This window comes from Balaenoptera acutorostrata, chromosome 3, assembly GCF_949987535.1.
Source record: "Balaenoptera acutorostrata chromosome 3, mBalAcu1.1, whole genome shotgun sequence".
Classification (NCBI taxonomy): Eukaryota; Metazoa; Chordata; class Mammalia; order Artiodactyla; family Balaenopteridae; genus Balaenoptera; species Balaenoptera acutorostrata.
Window position 1 is genome coordinate 39,732,319 of NC_080066.1, and position 20,228 is coordinate 39,752,546.

The 20,228-nt window shown below is 50.4% G+C and overlaps 1 protein-coding gene across 2 annotated transcripts; it reads right to left on the reverse strand.

The window, feature by feature from the left end:
- Window positions 1-9,660: 9,660 nt before the first annotated feature.
- On the reverse strand, window positions 9,661-20,219 carry MRPS11 (mitochondrial ribosomal protein S11). Of its 2 annotated transcripts, none has more exons than XM_007194362.2 (6): window positions 19,877-20,219; window positions 19,616-19,744; window positions 14,378-14,462; window positions 12,120-12,249; window positions 10,831-10,896; window positions 9,661-10,066 (listed from the first exon to the last, which is right to left on the reverse strand). In XM_007194362.2, exons 1-6 carry the CDS (start codon window positions 19,923-19,925, stop codon window positions 9,959-9,961), a joined length of 567 nt encoding a protein of 188 aa, XP_007194424.2. In that variant the 5' UTR covers window positions 19,926-20,219; the 3' UTR covers window positions 9,661-9,958. The 2 variants fall into 2 exon arrangements, with proteins under 2 accessions (XP_007194424.2, XP_007194423.2); XM_007194361.2 differs by having other exon boundaries at window positions 14,378-14,476; window positions 19,877-20,217.
- Window positions 20,220-20,228: the final 9 nt, after the last annotated feature.

A 20,228-nucleotide genomic window follows, 5' to 3' on the forward strand; every position in this document is an offset into this window, starting at 1 on the left:
TTTTGACCCAGAGCTGGGGACGCCACCGCGGCCACTGCCGCAACTGCCTCTCCATACTGACGAAAAACCCAACATCTCCCCAGCCAAAGCAGCGGGGAGGCCGTGGTCTCTGCCTCTCTTCTTCCTTCCAAATCTAGTGCAAGCACAACTAATTCGCAGGACTGCTTTATACAGCCAGGACTGCTTTCCCCTGCTTTGAAGTCAAGTGATGGGGGAAGAGCTTGCAGAGTTTGGGGCACCTACCAGAAGGGGAGGATGGTGTCTCATGCCCTGGCTGGGAGCACACTGAGCTGCAGAAAACCAGAACCTGCTCCATGCCACCGCTAAGGCAGGGTTCAAGAGAGTCCTTGGGAGCAAAACATTGATGGTATCTCACAGGTAGTGGGGAGGGCATAGACATGAAGACGGAGGGTGGTGCCTGCTTCCAGCCGGGAGAAGCCTGGAGCGGGGAGGCTGGCAGAGCGGGGCAAAGGGAGATGGGGCAGCAGCTGGGTAGGCCGTGCTGCTGGCGTTTGGTGGGGCAGGAATAAGTGGGGCGTCCCTAAGGTCCCTGTGGCTCAGTGGGGACCGTGGGGGGAGCTGGGCTTGAGCCAGCATTGCCGGTACCCCACTCACCTAATGGGGCTCAGGGCTCCCCGTAGCAGCACCCTGGGTGGGGTGGGCCACAGGGCCAGGAGCTGAGATGGGTGGGGAGGGGTCAGCCCGAGTGCATGTGCTTCTTGCTAAAGGGGTCACGTGTGGGTTCTCCGGGGAGCAGACTTGAGACACTTGTGTGGGGATGTTTATTAGGGAGTGGCCCAGGAGCGGCCCTATGGAAGGGAGGGGAGGAGGCAGGGTGGGCAGAGGGAAGCCGAGCTGTGCTGCAGGCCTAAACCGACCCGAAGGTGCCTGTCAGAGCTGGCCAGGCCCTATGCCCGGGCCTCCATCAGCCATCGGTGGACCTGCCGTTGGAAGGGTGACAGCTCTCTGTGACTGTCCCTGGGGCTGACAACAGCTGGGCAACAGGCCCTTCCTTTGGGGGGGGTGTCTGGGCAGCCATCTCCATGTCCACCACAGACGGCCCAGGGCAGAGGTCTCTGTGTGGGTGGTGGGCTGGGGACTGGTTCCAGAGAACCCACCACGGGCCCACATGAGAGCCAGCCTGTCAAGACGAAGGTGTGATGGCCGGTGTTGGCCAAGAGAGCCCCACGGAGAGCAGGATGACTTTGCACTTCCCCCCTCATTCCATCCTCCCTCATCCCGTTCCTGGAGGAGTGAAGATGGGGACTACAGAGGGGCGAGGGGAGAAGCTGTGAAAGGTCCGAAATCAGAGTTTTCTAATAGATTTGTCTGGACTTTTAGATCCCTGGAAGAGAGTTGAACGATCAAAATGGGACTTATTCTTACAACTAAAAGAAGGCCATGAACTCTTCCTGAGATGGGGGTTCAGGGGTACAGAAAAGGAGCTCTGACACAGTTGATGCGAGGCAGAGATGGGAGAAAAATAAAGTTGTACCCTGATAGTCCAAATTCAGCCTGTTTGCTGAATTTGGCCATCACTGAGGGGCTGCACAGAGCTGGCGATGTCCTTGGTGGGGCACAGGAGGGGGGTGGGCCTACACTGTTTGCTTGTTGCATCCGAGAGGCTCTGGAGCCTGTGTGGTGACCCAGTTTGCTGCCTTGTCTGAGCGACATGTGCTCTGATTATAGGGATGTGAGGGCCCTAAATGACTGCAAAGTACTTTTCAATCAGACAGAAAATAGGTAAGAAATGCATTTCCATTAATGCCCCAATTATCCCGGTCCCAACAGGACAAAAACCTGTGCTATGCCGGCTCCCAGGGATGTGTCGTCAGGATCCCGACTGTCCTCTCCCAGAGGCAGCTTGCGCTCCGCTCGCACAGCTGAGGGGCTAGAGAGGGGTCCTAGCGATGGCTGAGGCTCATCCCTCCCTTCAGAGGCCCGGGTGCAAGGCCCGGGAAGGGAGCCCTGTCGGTCCCTCAGAGGCAGGGCCACCAGCCCAGGGTGTCCGTGTGAAGTGGGAGCTGCCGTAGCCCTACCAGTCCCTTTTGTTAGACATGCCCTGTGGCAGCTCTGGTGCTTCTCGGCCCCCTTCAACCCAGAGAGCAATTTTGCCTCGTAAACCTCTCTTGAATGGGCCCTGCGCAGCAGCCTGACTGTCTGTTCTCGGTCAGACTCTCATCTCTCATCTCATCTCCAGGGGAGAACCTTTTCCTTGCCTCTACCAGCTTCTGGTGGCTCCGGTAGGTCCTTGGCTTGTGGCTGCATCACTCGTCTCTGCCAACGTGGTCACATGGCCTTCTCCTCCTCTGTGCAGTTACATCTCCTGCTGCCTCCATTTCTTAAGGGTACATGTGATCTCATTTAGGGTCCACCCAGGTAATCCAGGATAATCTCCCCATTTTTATATCCTTAACTTGATCACATCTGCAGAGACCCCGTTTCCAAATAAAGTGACACATACAGATTCCAGGGTTAGGATCTGTTATCTCTGGGGGCCGTTATTCAGCCTGCTACAGCCTCCTTTCCTCCCTCACATTATGTTCTAAACTGCTGGTAGTTTACTGCACAGACTGTCATTTCTGCCCCCTGCCCTTTGTCCATGCGTGCATCCTCTCTGCTGGAAACTACCCCCCTCACCCCTCATCCCCCACATTTGCCTCCTAATGCTTACTCTTATTTTGAGCTCAGGTGTCACCTCCTCCAGGAAGTGTTCCTTGATACCTCTTCTCATCACACACACCCCTGTTCTGTGGTAGCACCTGCGGGATTACAATGGATTTTTTCTGAATTTGTCTTCCCCACCAGCCTCGAAGCTGCTGAGGGCAGCTACCAGGTTCTAGACATATTTTATCTGAGTATGGATAGATTTTTGAGGAAGGAGGGATGGAAGAAAGGCTCTTGAAGGATAGATTCTAGAATCATTTGGCTTTTAAATTTAATTTAATTTTTGGCTGCAAATTTGTAACAATCTGGCTTAATCTACAATTGAGTGGGTTTAAGGGAGTAGGAGGATGGGTGGTTGGCTCCATCAGAACCTTCTCTGATTAAAATCGCAGGAAAGAAAGCTTTGGGAATAGTAATAATAATAATGGCAGCAAGATGGGCTTGCATCTGCATCCACCACCGTTCTCAGCCAGAACCCCACAGACTGGAGCCCGAGGGAGCAGTGTGGGGAGAGCGCAGAGGCATCCTTCGTGAGCACCAGCTGTGTACAAGTGGGTACACAGCTGTCTGGGCAAATGCTCCTAAGAGTCCCGTGGAGGTGGAGTAGCTGAGCGTCAGGCTGATGCTGAGCCGGGGTCCCAACCTGGCCTGGGTGTCTCCGAAGCCCCGGCCCTCCCCACTGCAAGCAGGCAGGGGGAATGGAGCCCTGGGGAGAGCACACGGGGAGAAGAGCGAAGGGCATTTCCGCGGCATCCAGTCAGGCCTGTGCCGCAGCCCTGAGGGTCTCCCCCAGTGTGGGCTAGTGCATCCGAACCCGGGCTGTCCTCCCAGCCACAAAGGAGCTGTGGGTTCCTGGGTGCCGGAGCTACAGCCCACTCAACCGCCTCTTGGTCCTGAGGGGGAAAGTGAGGTCCATTTGGGGAAGGGGGGTGTGGCTGACAGCCTGCTGAGTCTGTGCTCAAGCTGGGTTGAGACAACAGGTGTCCTGCCAGCCAGGGCCCCCTGTGACACCACACTGCCCCTCAGTTGACATTTCCTTTCCGTTCAAGGGGATTACGCAAATCCAAGGTGGTTAAGCTGCCACAGGGCACTATGGAAACGGGGCGCTGTGCTCTGTCTGCCCCTTCCTTCCAGCCAAGCAACAATGACACTGAGGCCAACTTTTCTGGCCAGACTTGTTAGGCTGAATCGCAGAGCATGTGTACAATTTAATTTGAACCTGGGCGGGCAGAGGGGAGAAGCCAGATTGATTACCAGAACAAATTTCAGAGCCAAGTCAGAAGTCCTCCCCCAAATACTGGGCCAGCTGCAGGGTGGGGGGGTGTTACAGATCTGTGTGTGTCAAAATGTCTATTAAAAAATGTGATCTGCCCACTTGAGATAATTTACATAGTGCCTGACTCTGCAGCTTCTACGCATTTCTTATAAACCAGTTTTTTATTTCTATTTTTATTTTATTTTAATTGATTCATTAATTAACCCGAATAAGCAACAACATGGACAACTGACCCTTGAACAACACAGGCTTGATTTGTGAGGGTCCACTTCTATGTGGATTTTTTTCACTAAATCCGTTCAGTACTACGACACCCAAGGTTGAATCTGTGGATGCGGAACCATGGATACGGAGGGTCACTGTGAAGTTATACGTGGATTTGCACTGCACGCAGGGTGGGCGCCCCTAACCCCGGCGTTGTTCAAGGGTCAGCCGTACATGGCACCCTCTTCTGAAGGTGGAAAAGGTAAAAAATCTTCTTCCTGCCTGTTACCCAGTCACTGAGTTTCTCTCCCTGGAGGGAATGCTCCCATTTGGGGTATGTCTTTCCAGATAGTCAGTGCATCCACATTTATGTACACATATCCTGTCCTTTTCTACAGCAGTTCGCAACTGTACTCTGCACTGTCTTGCCTGTCCCACCCCCCAACCCCCCTGTTTTTCACTTAGCAATACATCTTGGCTTGTTTCAGGGCTAACATTCCGTTATCCAGATGGGCTGTCATTTCCTTAGCTAGCGCCCTGTTGATGGACATTTAGGTTCCAATCTTCTTCCGTGACTCGCAGTGCCTCAGTGAGTATATACCTGTGCCTACTCCCACCCACGTGAGAGCCTGTCTCCGCTGCACTGTCCGAGACAGTAGCCACCAGCCACGTGCTGTACTTACATTTCAGTGAATTTGAACTGGATCAAACCGAACTGCCAATTCCTCAGTCATGGTCCTGCTCGCCACATCGCCAGTGCTGAGAGTCCCGCGGGGCTGGTGGCTGCTGTGCTGGCCACGCAGCTCCAGGGCACGTCCGTGAGCAGGGACAGCGCTGCTCCACGTGGGAACTTCCTAGGAGGGAACTGTGAAGGTCTGTACATCGTAAGTGGTGAACGATATTGCCAGATCTCCCTCTGAAGAGGCTCTAGCTATTTACATTTGAGAGCACTTTTATTTCAGAACAACTTATGGAATATTGGGAAAAAAAGGAAGGTTCCCTGTGTACCAATTGCAAGGACGTTCTGTTTCCGTTGTCAGTGCCATGTTGCTGGAGTTGGGCGCTGCTGTTCCCGCCTGTCACTGGAGCCCCACTCTGGCTGTGTCCCCCTGAGGCCTGGCCTCCTGCTGCCTTGCTGAGGTCTGCTTCTCCCCAGCTCGAGGCCTCTTCCCTCCCCCCTCCCTCAGGTCCAGGGCTCCTCCACACCCCGACTCACAGCTGCCATGTCTCAAGGGAGACGGCCCGTCTCCTCATCCACCCCTGTTGCCATGACACAGCCTCTACGGAAGACTCGGCATCCTGACTCTCTTCCACCCTCCTTTCCTTCGGTGAATGGGGACCTCCACGTTGCCAAATCCATGGCCATTGCCCAGTCCTCACCTTGCTTGAGCTGCCAGCTGACCTCTCAGCCGCACCGTGCACCCTGACTGTTCCCTTCTTCTGAAGTGCTCGGCCCTTTGGCTTCTGAGATGCCACTGATCTCTGTCTCTCTGATCGCTGCATCCCTGCCTCTTTGCAGCCTTGCCCTCCTTGCAGCATTTAACACTGGGTCGTCTTATTTTCCTCATTCTCTGCTTTTTTCCTGGGAGAGCTCATCCCCACTGTGGCCTGGATTAGTATCATTTGGGGAGTGATGGTCATGCATTTTAATTCCCATTTCCTTGATTACTTGTAAGACGGGTCATCGTTTCATGGCTTCCGGCCGTCTGTATTCTTTATGAAAGCAGCTTAGAAGCAGAGCACACACTGGACACAGGTTCCAGTCCAGACCACAGCCATGGCAGGTCCCTGTCCTCGCCCCCTCCAGGCCCTCCCCGGCCTCATCTCTCTCCACACCCTCTCAGCATCTGCAAAGTCACCAGGCCAGACACCCCCAACCCAGCCCACAGCCTGCATTCTTCTCCAGGACTCTCATCACCCCGCTCCTTCTTCTGTGGTCCCCAGAGCTTGATTCCACTGAGAAGAGACAGTCTCTCATCACCACACTCCTCCCCATTCCTCCCCAACTCTGCACATCTCACCCCGGTGCCCAGGCATGGGGGTCAGCATGTGGCCAGTGCCTCGTCTCCCTTCTGGGACATCGTTCTGCCACCTCCTCCCAACAGTCCTTCTCTTTTGAAGTTCATGCTGTTAACTCCCCTCTTCCTAAACCCATATACTCCTTCCTGTACTCTGGCCCCTCTGTGTTGTTTGGGGACTTTGATTCTACCAGACTTTTCTGTCCGCTGCCCTGATGCCCACTTTGGGGCTTCAGCATCAAGATTGACAGCTTTCTTTGTCCACATCTCATAGTTTCTTGACTTAAACCTCAGTGACTCTTTCTACTCTATTTTAGATGACTACACACCTACCTTCACTGCCTGCAAATGAGCTTGACTGCAGCCTTCTACACGCCCACCTCCCTTTCTCCATCACATCTTGTATGGCCACAGGTTTTTTGCCTCCTTCCTTTTCTCCCAATCCTTTGGTAAGATTTTACCCCCATTTGTCTTCCTATCATGACCCACCACGCCAACTAAGCCATATCCGGTAACCTGGGCCATGCTGCTTTGCCAGTTTCCAATCCTAAAGATACCTGGTGATCCTGCTGGGATGAACTGAGGGGATCATCCTTTTACTCAAACACCAATAACATTCGTGCCTCGTATGGAACTTCCTTCTGACTAATTCAGCCATGTGCCTGTCCCGCTTTCTTGGTCTGTGAGCTCCAGGACAGGAATGACAGTGCCATATCTGTTCTCCCTGTGCTCAGCCTGTGTTTGTGCAATAGCCCATGTTTGCTCACTTTGGCTGAATAGACATTTTCTGCTTTGGCAGTGACCACTCCATCACTGTGGGCTGATAATACTCAGATTTAAAAAGCAAGGTATCTATCCAGGGTAGGAAAAAATGACTAGAGAGAAAGAATAAAGGAGTCCGAGGGAAGCCATATATGCATTAAATGCCTTTTAATTTAATATGCATTAAAAAAAAATGGACATACGAGAGTCAGGTTGCAGGTAGAGGCGATTGCAAAATGGTTTCTCCTAAACTGCCGAGTTATATTCTGCCAGCATCCAGGTACTCTACTGTTAAAAAGGTTTATTTTGGTGGTGAAGGTACAGCTTGGTGTCGGGTGATGACCTTGGCCAAAAGAAGGGAAAACACTGCATCTATGCTGAAAGGAAAAAAATTATGTTTGCCTTTTCGCCTGCAGACGAGAGAAGAGAGGGGAGAGGGGAGGAGAGGCTTTCCTTATGCAGCTAGTCCTGGGCCACCTGCTTTGCGCTTTGATGCACTCATGGCAATAACCCAAGGCCCTGCTGCCAGGAAACAAGGAAGTGTGCTATCACACAAGTTGATGCCAACACTCTGCTTGTGCAAATACCTTGTGCAAACACAAGGACCCAGTGCCAGGCTCTGCATCTTCTCTGCCAGGGGTAAGTGCAAGCACACGGTCACCTGTGTCTCAGGACCGAGAGGCTGGCTTCGGAGAAGGGCTTGCGGCAGCAGGGGAAAGGGCAGCCTGGCATTTTGGGTGAACGATAACTGCCTTAAGTGGTCAGTGAAGGTCCTCCCCTGAGGAGGGGCCGGTCTCTGAGGCCAAGACCCCACGATTAAGAGGTGATAGAGTCTAAGAGAGCACAAGTTCACTGGCCTCTTAGAGCCTGGACCCAGCAGGGCACTGAGGCTCCCAGCAGCAAAGCTGTGTGCGTTCCCCCCAGGCGCCCTGTCGACAGTGCTCCCCCCACCTGGCTCCCGGCGGTGGTGCCGGGCTTCCATTTCTGGCCCTGAGACCATTGATCCTTTAGGGTCCCCTGTGTCCTGTCTACTTGTAGGCACTCTCAGGCAGTACCTTCCTTTTCAATGCCCTCTTGGGAATAAAATAACACTTTCTAAAACCACAGCGTACGGAGGATTTCACTTCTGGAATGATGGAGACCACCTGTGCTTCCTCTTCTCCATGTGCCCCTCCAGATCTGTTCTGCTGCCTGGGAGGCTGGCCCTCCAAGGACGGCACCACCCTGCTCCCCTGCCTTCTGGTTCTTGTTGGGATCAGCCACGGGGGACGTCAGGTGGTCAGAGGCTGGAGCCGTCAGGGTGTTTCTTTTCTCTCCCTCTGCCAGGCCGTGGCTTCGGCAGAGGCCGCATTCCTGTGACTATAGCTCCGGCCAGGTTCTGGGGACTGTTCCTTCCCCTGCTCCTGCTAGCCCTTGAGCGCTCCAGCGTGTTTATCCCCTGACCCTGCCCACACCTCTGTAAAGGACTTTCTTTAAGCTTCTCTTTTGAACCGCCTGTTTCTTGCTCTGTTAAACTAATTGCTCCAGGCCCTCTGTCCACCCGAATAAAGGCCAAACCATATCACATCACAGAGCGGTTCTCACGAGCCCCATGTTTTTTACGCATCATGTTTATATATAGTTTTAAAGTGTAACTATATAGTTTTAAAGTGTAACTAACTCCTTCCGTCAGTGGTTTCAACACAAGAAGCCTCCAGTTGGGTTCCTTTAGTCATTGGTCACAAGTTAACCTTCATAGGTCTTGCTAAGGATGGAAGAGAAGGCAGTAGGGAGACATTTTCCTTCTAAATTCACATTCAGGTCTTAGTCCTTTCCCCTTCTCTAACCTGTGTAACTCAGCAGCTTTCCTATGTAAGAGGGCATTCGTGCACTTACTACACGGGGTTCAGGCAAATCGCAATGCTTGGCTGGCTGTGCAGGCGTGGAGCCCCTCGGTGGTCGGCAGGCCCTTCCTGTAGACTCCCCTCTGACAGACGTGCACCTTTTCATCTCCTGGTAATGCTCTCATCCTTGGTCCTCTCTGTCCAAGGAAGAGGGGGTCTCTCCTGCTGGGTCCCCAGAGGCCCCACCTTTGGCTTCTGTGTGGCATCCAGGGACCCCCGAGTCCCGACTGAGCAGTCAGTCAGTGCTGCCTGGGAGCCCGGCTGAGCCCGCTGTGTCAGCACCACCCGGACTCGCTTTCCTGCACGTCTCAATTTGGGCTCTGCTCTCGCCCATCCCTCCATCTCCCCTAACTTCTAGAGAACCCTGTTTATACCGCTCCACCCTCCCTCCTTTAGGGTCATGCAGTCTCGGGTGTTGGGGCTGCTGACACCCACGGAGTGTGTAACGCAGCCTTGACTGTGGGGAGTCTCTGATGGTTCACACTTAAGGGAACCCGATTCCAGGACCACTCTCCCGTATTGTTAGGGCTAATTAACTTCAGACACGCCTGCTAACAGTGAAACCTGCTATCAGAATGCTCCAGAGGGAGGAGGCACAAAGCTGTCAATCTGGGGCCAAATTACAAGTTAGTAAGAAAAGTTGCTAATGAGCTCTGGAAACCTTGGTTAAGGGGCTAAAAAGGAAATATGTGAAACCAAAGAGGAAGGTGCCTGGTACTTAGCGGCCCACATTTACATCTTAATCCTTCCATCGAGGGTCTCACCTCAATTCACAATCTCATTTTCAGGAGGAAGTGGGGGGTTACTGTTTGCAACGCTGGAAGCAAAAAAACCCACAAATTACTACAGATGGTGGAGATATTTTTATTTTTTTCAGAGCAGCTGCAGCATTTACTGGTTGGAGTCTGGGCCACAGCTGCCCTGTAGCTCCCTTCCTGTCCAAGAGAGGTATGGCGTCACTTCTGGGCAAACTGGTCTCCAGTCGAAGGAACAAGCAAAGGCCATCACATAAGGAGGCAGAGCTCTCCCTTACTGCCTGAAGGGTCTCGAACAAGCCCTCCCTGGAGAGAGCTCTGACAGTGTGCTTTCCATGAGGTCCAGCGGGAGGCGGGACTTGAGGTCAGGTTCAGGTGCAGGCTTCCTGCCCCTCACAGCCTCCGAGCCTTCCTGGGGCGACAGCCGTTGTGCGGGATGGGGGTGTTGTCTGTGATTGAGATCACTTCCAGGCCCCCCATGGTCAGTCCCTTGATGGCAGACTGGAAGGAGAAGGAATAGCAGGATGGCACGGTCCCAGAAACGATGGCCCAGTGTGTCCAGACAGGGCTCGGAGAGGAACCAGTCAGGGCAGGCGGGGGGCAGCGTAGGGATGAGAAAGCTCACTGGCTCTGATATCTACAGTACCAACGTGATGCCCTCACAGAGCTCTCCCTACCAACCCCTTCACCAAGCCCTCAACGCTGCCCACATCTCCAATCCCACGTGCCACATCCCACCTTGTGCTTTACAATCTAAGAACAAAGACTGCTGTAAATCTCAACGCATCTTAAGCATTATGCTTTTGTAGTTTCCTCTGCCTGGAATGATCCCCCCACCCCCAATCCCATACGCATACCTGGTTAGTCCCTCGTCATTCTCAAAAAATCAGTAGAGATGTCACCTCTTTGGGGACACTTTCCTGATCACACCCAACAGGCTCCCAGCACCCTGGGCACAAGCTTTACCACTGCACTCACTAGTCTGTACTGAGGGACCCATTTGTGACAGTCCCCCAGGGGCCACCTTTCTGTTCCCAGTGCCTGGCACACAGCAGGCACTCCGTAAGTGTCTGATGAATTGAAACTAAGGGATCAGGGCTTGCTTTGAGAAGCTTAGTAGATTAGAGGCAATGGAAAGAAACTTCAAGCCGTTAGGGAAATCCACTACAGGGTCCACTCTCCCTCCTCTGCTCTCACCCCCGTTTCTCTCACTAACTGAAGAAGCAAGCACACATGCTGGGCTGTGAAGAAGCGAGGTCACTTACCAAGCGCCCTGGCCCCAGGCCTTTCACCACAACTCGGACGTGGGTCACACCCTTCCCCGTAGCTTTCTGGAGAGGAGCAGCAAGTGGTTAGTGCTCTGAGAGAGAAGTGCGACATCCAAGCCCCTTGCTACTGCCACCTGGAGCAACAGGGTTATGAGCTCCATGGAACAAGCACCCACACATGTAAACAGGCAGAAGACAGGGAAGGAAGCAAAGAGCAGATGGCCGAGGTGCAGGACGGACACCAGCAGTCAGCTGGGATCTCTTTCCGCCCAGGACAGCACTGCCACCTAGTGGAGACTTCTAAATATCGCTCAGATTTTTCCCAGGTGGATAAATGCAGAATTTCAGACCATAAGGTGCCCTGGACTCCAAGGCTAAGCCTCAGTACCCTCTTAGAAAGTGTTATCTTATCATTTTAATCTTTAGTTATAGTTAAAATTTTCTTTCTTGTTTATAAAGGTAGTTTATTGCAGAAAGTCTGGAAAACACACAGGTCACTCAACCCACCATGCAGAAGCCACCGTTAACACTGACATATTTCTTTTAAGTGTATAAACCTGCCCATTGGTGGCCATTTAGTATGTTTTGATGATCACTGATACATAGCAATCAGTATTTTGGGGCATCAAGCTTTGTCTGAAGGTCAAGGTTTTCCTTCCAGAGATACTCCCGGTTTGGCAGTGAACCTTTGTGAGGCCTGTGTGGTAGCAGACAGTGCCCAGGCCCTGGTCCCAGACCTGGTGGGGTCTTCAGAGAACTGGACTGGCTGCATGGCTCTGAGCAAGCCACACACCCTGAATCCCAAATGACTCTTAAAAATGTGGGCAATACCGAGGGTCTTCTGAGGATTCAAGATAATGAACGTAAAGTGTCTGGCGTATAGTAGATACTGACTAAACACACCAGCTGCAGCTCACTGCCACCTTGCTTCTAGAAAGGTCCGCAACAGTTCACGCTCCCTCTGGTACTGCAGGAGAGTCCTCACATGCCACCCCTCCTCCAGATGGACCGTTACCACAACCACACCCCACCCACCGCACTGGTCTTTAAATCCAGGAGGCTTCGGTGAGCCTTCAGCACCTGGCTCCTGCCTCTTCTAGAATGAACCGAGTGTTTCACTTCTACTGAAGCTGAGAGAAAGAGAAAAGAGAAGCCTTTTCACACACACCTCTTCAAACCACCCCCAATGTTAGGGTAGCCGCCTCAAGGACAATTTTCCTGCCAGTGATCAGCCATGCAGAAAGTGGAGCCCAGCACAGAGGGAGCCCGAAAGAACACACACTTACCACTGCGGCAGCTATGCCCGCTGTTTGCGCTGCAATGCCCGTGCCCTTCTTGGCATTCTGAAACCCCTCCGTGCCACAGGAAGTGCGGGCAAGGGGCTGGTGAGCGGCAGAGACTACCTGGATCTGTGTGCTGGGAAAGGAGGGGAGGTGTACAGAATATAATGGCTCTTCAGGGGAGTAAGAGAGCGCTAACCCATGCCCAGACAAGCCCGAGTGTGAAAGAAAAAGAGACCGTTAGCTGCTTTCACTCTGAGCTTATCAGATGAGTGTTTTTTGAACTCCTGTAGGAGGTGCCAGGAAAGGTCAGAATCAACCCCTAAACCTCACTAAAAACTGACAAGTCGTATAATCTAAAGAGAGCCATTATGCATGGAATGTTTGGGCTCCGCCCCCTAAATTCATGTTGAAATTCTAACCCCTAATGTGAAGGTATTGGGAGGTGGGGCCATTGGGAGATGATTAGGTCATGAGGGTGGAGCCCTTATAAACTGGATTAGTGCCTTATAAAAGGGACCCCAGAGAGCTCCCTTGCCTCTTCCAGCATGTGAGGACACAACGAGAAGCCAGCCATCTGCAACTTGGAAGAGCTGTCACTAGAACCCAATCCTGCTGGCACACTGATCTCTGACTTGCAGCCTCAGAACTGTGAGAAATAAATGCTGTTTAAGCCACCCAGTTTGTGGTATTTTGTTATAGTGGCCTGAGCTGACTAACAGGAGCTCCATAATCTGAGGGTGCTAAGTGTCATCCAGAGGAAAGGTGGCATATTTTCCTCCTAGTATCTTCCCTGTAGCCAGTGTTTTAAATTAGATTCAGGGTCCTTTCTGGCTTCTTTTTTTTTCCCTAAGAAATCAGATTTTCACATCAGGTAATTTTTAATGATTTTTCATTGGTAAAGTTTCAAATATACACAAGAGTGGATAGAATAATGTCTGAACTCCCATGGACTCACCATTCAGCTTCAACAATTATTAACTCATATCCAATTTGGTTTCACCTATAAACCCTGTTTCTACTCCCCTCTATCCCCTAACTAATGGATTATTTTGAAGCAAATCTTAGACCCATCATTTCATCTGTAAATATTTCAGTATATATCTCTAAAAGATAAGGACTCTTTAACAAGTTAAATTAAAATTAAGAATAACTTCAAGAAATCCTTAGACATGCTTTCCATTTCCCTCTTGATCACTGCCCAGTCTCCTGGTCTGAAGAGCTCCCTGAGAACTCACCACAGAGGGAAGTGGAGAGTGGTTATGGGGAGACCTGCTGGAGCTGGCCCTGGGCTCAGGCCACCTGCTGTTGGCCTGGCTACGGCTGCCATTTCCCTACCAGGGCTTCTTGGGTTTTCTACACTGAACAGAGTAGAAATAGACAAGAGAATGGCTTGTCCCTGAGACAACCTCAACAGAGATCTACAGAGTGGGCCACAGACCTTTAGAAAAGCAGACGAACAAAGAGAGCTTACCTGTGTCCTTAGCAGCCTGAGAAGAGAGGAAAATCCAGGGGCTCTCATCCCGAGCTCACCAGACGAAAGCGGAAATGCATCCTATGGCACCTCGCCTGTGCCCGCCCTCTAGCCCTGACTACCAACAGTCTCTTGTATTGTTCTCTAAATTGCTTCATAGGCGACTGGTGACCAAACACCAATCCCATCTCCAAGTGGGGGCTGGTGTGCAAAGATGTTACTGACGTCAGCAAGGTTTCCGTTGCCAACACACAGTTGGGAACTTACCCAGCACTGTCTGAAAGCCACACAGAACGCTAGTCTTCCAACCTTGTGCAGCCCTACAAAGGCAGAGGTCGGTGCACGGTGGCCCCAAAGCGAGTACTTTAAAGTGACCCTTATTTGGAGGTTTCCATTTTGCTTAGTTTGTGAGTAAATCATATATTCTGAAATAATCTCTCTCATTTATTAATCACCCATCCCCAGTACTAACACTTAACAAATACTTTCACAGAGGGACTTTCTGGCCCTAAAATATACTCTTCTCCAACTCTTGAGCAGAACCAGGAAATACAATTCCCAAGGACAGCAATGAAATCTTATGAATGTGATATGCCTAACCTAGTTCACATTTTCATGAAATCTGAATAAACTATATAAAGAGAGAGGTGGTCTCCCCAAACCAGGAGGGAGCCCGGGGGACCTCTGCATCAGCGTCTGTGTGCAGAACGTGGCAGCCTGACTTGCCCGCCCCCTCTGAAGGGGAAAGAAGCCCACTCTAGCCCTACCAGGTGCTCCCTTCCCTGCTTACTTGTTGTACGATGCTTTGATGTGTGCGATTGGGATCTCCTCAAATTTCTTTCCTGCCCACCTCAGAGAGCTCTCTTGTCCTGGAACTGGAGGGTAAATGCTGCAATTAGAAGAAAAATTTTAGGTAAGGTTGTCCTGATTTTTTTTTTTAATTAAAAAAAAATTACAAGGTTTAAAAAAAGCCAACAGTACAGACAAACTCATAATAAAAAACAGCAGCTCTCTGCCTCAACCTGCTCCTGAGGTCACTGCCCCCAACCCTTCTGGCGCTGCTGCCACATCTGGGAACACGGTGCTTCAGCAGCCGTTTCCTGAGTTGTTGACTCTAGACACAGCTAGTGACTTTCTGCTGGGAGGAAAGAGAATTTAATCCATGCTCCCCATCTTTCCCTGTCCCTTCTAGTATAATCAGATCACTCTTTCCAGTCCTCTATAAGCTACTCTTTCTGCATTTAAAAAAATAAAGTCGAACCTCTATTTCTTGTTTTATCAACCACAGATATCTTGACTATATTATTGTTCATTTGTACAAACAATATGATCTTTCATATCATATTGATATGACAAAATTATCTTAATAAAAAAAGACAAAATTATCTTAATAATACTTATAAAAATCATTATAAAAAAAAATCCAGTATTCCCTGGAATAGAGGTCAGCAAACTTTTTCTGTAAAGGGCCAGATAGTAAATATTTTAGGTTTTGCTGGCCGTAAAGTTTCTGTTGCAACTACTCAACTTTGCCACTGTGGTGCAAAAACAGCTACGGACAACAGTAAGTTAATAGGTGTGACTACTGTCCAATAAAAAACAGGAAACTGGCCAGATCTGGGTAGGGGCCAACTTGCCAAGCCCTATCCTAGACCAGCGGCTGTCCATGCTGGCTGAACAGCAGGATCACGTGATTCTTGCTTACACTCCACCCCAGACTTCTGGATGGGGCCTGAGAATCCATTTCTGAAGTAGCCCAAGTGAGTCAGAATGTGAACTCAGGGTTTAGCACACTGGCCTAGATATCACGTCGAGTTCAAGACCCCTCTCTATCTCAGTCCGATCTGTCCTCTGGCTGTCTCTCGGTCAGGACTCTTCATTTTCAGGTGGAGAAACTGAGTACAAATAGGGGAACAGGGTTAACAAGGGAAGCCAGGCCTTGGGTCAAGGGGCTCTACCCTGGTTCAGAGCTCTGCTCACCACCTGTGCTTTTTTTTAATTCTAGACTCGAGCAAACCTGCTGCTGCACCCTGCCTACACGTACAGATCAGATCAGTGTTTGTACCCCCTCAGCCACCTGAACTACAATGGGTTCTGATTTAGAGAATACACTATTATCTGAGCATTATCCTCCCGACTGGCTTTCCTAGAGAGATTTAAAAAAAAACAAAACAGTAGCACAGTGGTATTCAAGAGCTACAAGTGTATTCTTTCCTGCTTGGCCTGATCTTAGAGATGATTTAGCATCTCAGCAGGTTGCCAGCTTATCAGCCTGCACTGAGGTGGAATGTGGACGAGGCTCTGAGATGACATTCATATTTGAAACATTATCATTTCCCCATTGATAATTTCCCCTATGGACTTGTGGGTCAAAAACTTAAGCCTTCTAAAGTCTGAACATACCAGCATAATGCCTTTTATATAGGCCAAGATTTTTGAACTAGGAAGGATTTGGAGCTTGAACCATTTAACTGAAGGTGCAGACAAGATCAAGCTTTTAAGCCTCCCAGGTCCAATGTACAAACGAACAAGTTGTTCACCCCGAGGCAGCCCAGAAACAGGAAAGACAAAGCTTTCTAGCGCTGGTCTGCTGCCTCTTCATACCATCCTCAAACCAGGCCCGCACACACGGCATCTCTTGCAAATGGCTGACGAGGACTGAAAATAGCCTGCACAGTTGGGTAGAGAAAAATACACAGTAGTGCAGTAGTACCTACTGTCTGTCTCTCTATCACAGTTTCTTGACCTCGGTACTACTGACATTTTGGGCAAGAGAATTCTCTGAAGGGGGGCTGTCCTGCACACTGTGGGGTGTTTAGCAACATCCCTGGCCTCTACCCAACTAGACATTGTCCCTCAAGTTGTGACAACCAAAAATGTCTTCAAACATCGCTAAAAGTCCCCTTGGAGGCACAGCCGCCCCAGGCTGAGAACCGCTGCTTTACTTTAATGACTTCTAACATCCAGTGGGCCCTCATTGCTGGCAATCATACAGCGCATCCACAGTTCAATTACCCTTTCACTGTCCTGGATGACTATTTTGTACCGTCTTTTGTCCTCTCAGACCTTCAACTCCTTCCTGCTTCCTCACTGCCCGCTGATGACCTTCACAGAGAAATAGAAGCAATCAGAGGCTCTTCCAGCTCCCACTACCAAACATCTGTGCCCACAATCTCTGCCTTCTCTCCTGTTATGATGCTCCACTTGTGTGTTAGCCCCTCAAGGACAGCAGTCCGGCATCCTCATTCTTTCCCCTCTCTACTGCATCATTCCCATCAGCAAAACATGTGGTCATTTCCCCAACCTAAAAACAAACAAAAACCTCTTGATCCTAAAGCCTCCTTTAGCACCTGCCCATTTCTATATTCCTGCTCAAAGAAATGACCATACCTGCTGTTTCTTCCTGTCTTCTATTCTCCTTGAACCCACGCCACTCAGACCTTAGCCCCTCATACCTCCACCAAAAATGCTCTAGTCAAGGTCACCAACCAACTCACAATGTTAAGTCCAATGAGCAATTCTGTCATCAGCCTATGGACCTATCATATCAGTAGCATTTGATATAGCTAATCTCTCTGCCCTTGAACCACATTAAAAAAAAAAAAAAACCCTCCAGGTTTTCTTCGTACTTCTCTGGAGGTTTCTTCTTTCTCTTTTGCTGATTTTTCCTCATCTCCCAAATCTCTAAATGCCAGAGGCTCCAGGGTTCTGTCCTTGGACCTCTTCTTCTCTTTGTTTACCCTTTCTCTCTTGATGATCTTGTATCTTATGGTTTTAAATATCATCTAGGGACTTCCCTCGTGGTCCAGTGGTTAGGACTCGGTGCTCTCACTGCCAGGGGGCCCTGGGTTCGATCCCTGGTCGGGGAACTAAAATCCCATAAGCCTTGTGGCAAAAAAACCCCAAAACAAACGAAAAATCATCTATATGATGAGTCTTCCAAATGTATACCTCTAGCCCAGATCTGTCCCCTGAACTCCATTTCTAATAGTCAATATTGTATCTCCACTTGTATGTTAATGAAGCATCTCAAACTTAACCACCCAAATCCAAGCTCCTGCAGTCTCCCCCGTCTTCATGACAACTCTATCTTTCCAGTTGTTTAGGCCAAAAATTTTAGAGTGCTCCTTCAGTCCTCTCCTTTTCGCACATCTTACATGAACAAATCCTGTTGGTCATCTTCTAGGTGTATCAATCTGACCATTTATACTACCTCCACAGCTGCTACTCTGGTCCAGGCCAGCATCATTTCTCACCTAGATTACTTCAGTAGTTTTTTAGCTGCTTAGGAGACTTCGCCCACCTTCCATCCTTGCTTCCCTACAGTTCAATATCAACACAGCGGCCAAAGGGACCCTTTAAGATGTAAGCAGGATCATGTCAATCCTCCGTTCAGAATTCTCCAGTGACTTCCCACTTCACTCAGAGAATAAGCTGAAGTCCTCACGATGGCCCACAAGGCCGACAGGATGTAGCCCTGCCTGCCTGCTGCACCCCTTTGCCCTCCTGCCCCCACCTCCTGTTTTTTTTTTTTTTTTTTAACTTTAGGTGTATTTATTTATTTATGGCTGTGTTGGGTCTTCGTTTCTGTGCGAGGGCTTTCTCTAGTTGCGGCAAGCGGAGGCCACCCTTCATCGCGGTGCGCGGGCCTCTCATTATCGCGGCCTCTCTGGTCGCAGAGCACAGGCTCCAGACGCGCAGGCTCAGTAGTTGTGGCTCACGGGCCTAGTTGCTCCGCGGCATGTGGGATCTTCCCAGACCAGGGCTCGAACCCATGTCCCCTGCATTGGCAGGCAGATTCTCAACCACTGCGCCACCAGGGAAGCCCCCACCTCCTGTTTTTAATCACTCCACGTTGGCCTTCTTGCTGCTGCTCTCAAACACTAGACACACTCCTACACTCTGTCGTACTTGTTTTTCTTGTTTTCTATATACTGTCCTCTATCCACTCGAATTTAAGTTCTACGGGGGCAGGGACTTTTGTGTGTTTGGTCACCGATGCATCCCCAACACCTTGAACAGTGCCTGACGTTGCTGAGTGACTATAAGAGAATCTTGGCTTAAATTCCTTTGGCAGCTCCCCACTGCCTACAGTGGGGACTGCGTAAAAGCCCCAGTGTTACAGATAAGACCCTCATCATTCGGATTCCTTCTCACCCTGCTGGCCTCATCTGCCATCACACATACACTTGAATACACTGCATTCTTTCACAATGCATGCCTTACACAGACTGTTAGTTTGCCTAAAACGACCTTTCATCTTTTCCAGCTGAACTCCCATTCAGTTCAGTTCTTAGCTTCACATTATTTTCTTGGCACTCTTGCCTGATTTCCTCTGGAGTCAGACACTCACTCTTTCATACTTCAAAACAACCATCTCTTACCTCCAATATACCACTGGTCAGATTATGGTGAAAACATTTGTATGTTTGTCTTCCGTGGTAGACTGTGAACTACTTGTGGGGAGGAATGATCTTCTGCATTTGTATCCCCAGCACCTAGCACGGTGCCTGGCACCAAGCAGGTTCTTAGAAAAGGTTTGTTAAATACAGTGAAGTACAAGTAGCACAAAGAGGCAGTGGCACTGTGGAAAGCAAGTTGCCAGTCGCTCGGGCTAAGCACAAAAACCACCCTGGACCTTAGACCAACTCAAAAAAGTGCATAATAACATACACCCTAGTGTAGCCACCCATCCCCGCCCCCTTTTGTGTCCGAGACCCAGGGAAGGTTGTTAGTCTGACGTGATCCCAGAGGGAAACAAAGGTGATATTTACTATACAACTTGGACGTTCACTCATTCATTCATCAAATGTTCATGAGCATTCATTTTGTGCCAAAGCTCATCTCATTTGATCCTTACAACCTCTTCCGGCGTCATTTCCACTTTCAGACGAAAAAGCTGAGGCTCAAAGATTAATCTGCATAAGGTCCCGCAGATGGCAAGTGACAAAGAGTTGGGAATTCACTGGTTCTCTGACTCTGGAGGGTGGTGCCAGTCTCCCGAGAGCTGGACCTAAGTGGCCCTCACCTGAAGCTGCTGCGGCTCGGAGCTGGCGCCGGAGCCTTCGCCTTCTCAACTTCCGGCTTGGCCGCTGCGTCTTGCATCTGCTGGGCGCTAGTGTGGATGGTGGGGGCCGGCACTCCGGCCACGGCGACCCTGTGGAGAAGGAAAGCTCGGTGAGGTCCAGGCCTAACCGAGTCCTAACTGGAGTCCAGGTGTCTCATGGGACACGGGCAGGAGCGAATTCCCGCGGGTGGCCATAGGCTCGGAGGGAATAATCATTCTTACCTGGTCGTCGGTGGCCAAACCCATAACCGCAAGAGCCAAGACCCCGCATTTCTTACAACCTGCATGACTTGAGTTGACCCCAGTCAGCTCCCGTCCGCGGCGACCGCGGAGCTTAGCGGGGCTGGAGCGGAGCCAGCACCACGAGCGCTTGTGGGGGAGGGTGAAGAGGAAAAGTCACCTGATTCCTTTTTATAACATACATTAAAGATTTTTCTTCCCATTTAAATAATGTATAATAACTATCGTTGAGAGTGGCCACTGGGAATCCTCCCCCCTTTTCCTAGTTTTCTAACATGAGATCTTCGCCCGCCCCTCCATATTGGAATGGTTCGTTCTACTAGTTCCGGGGAAC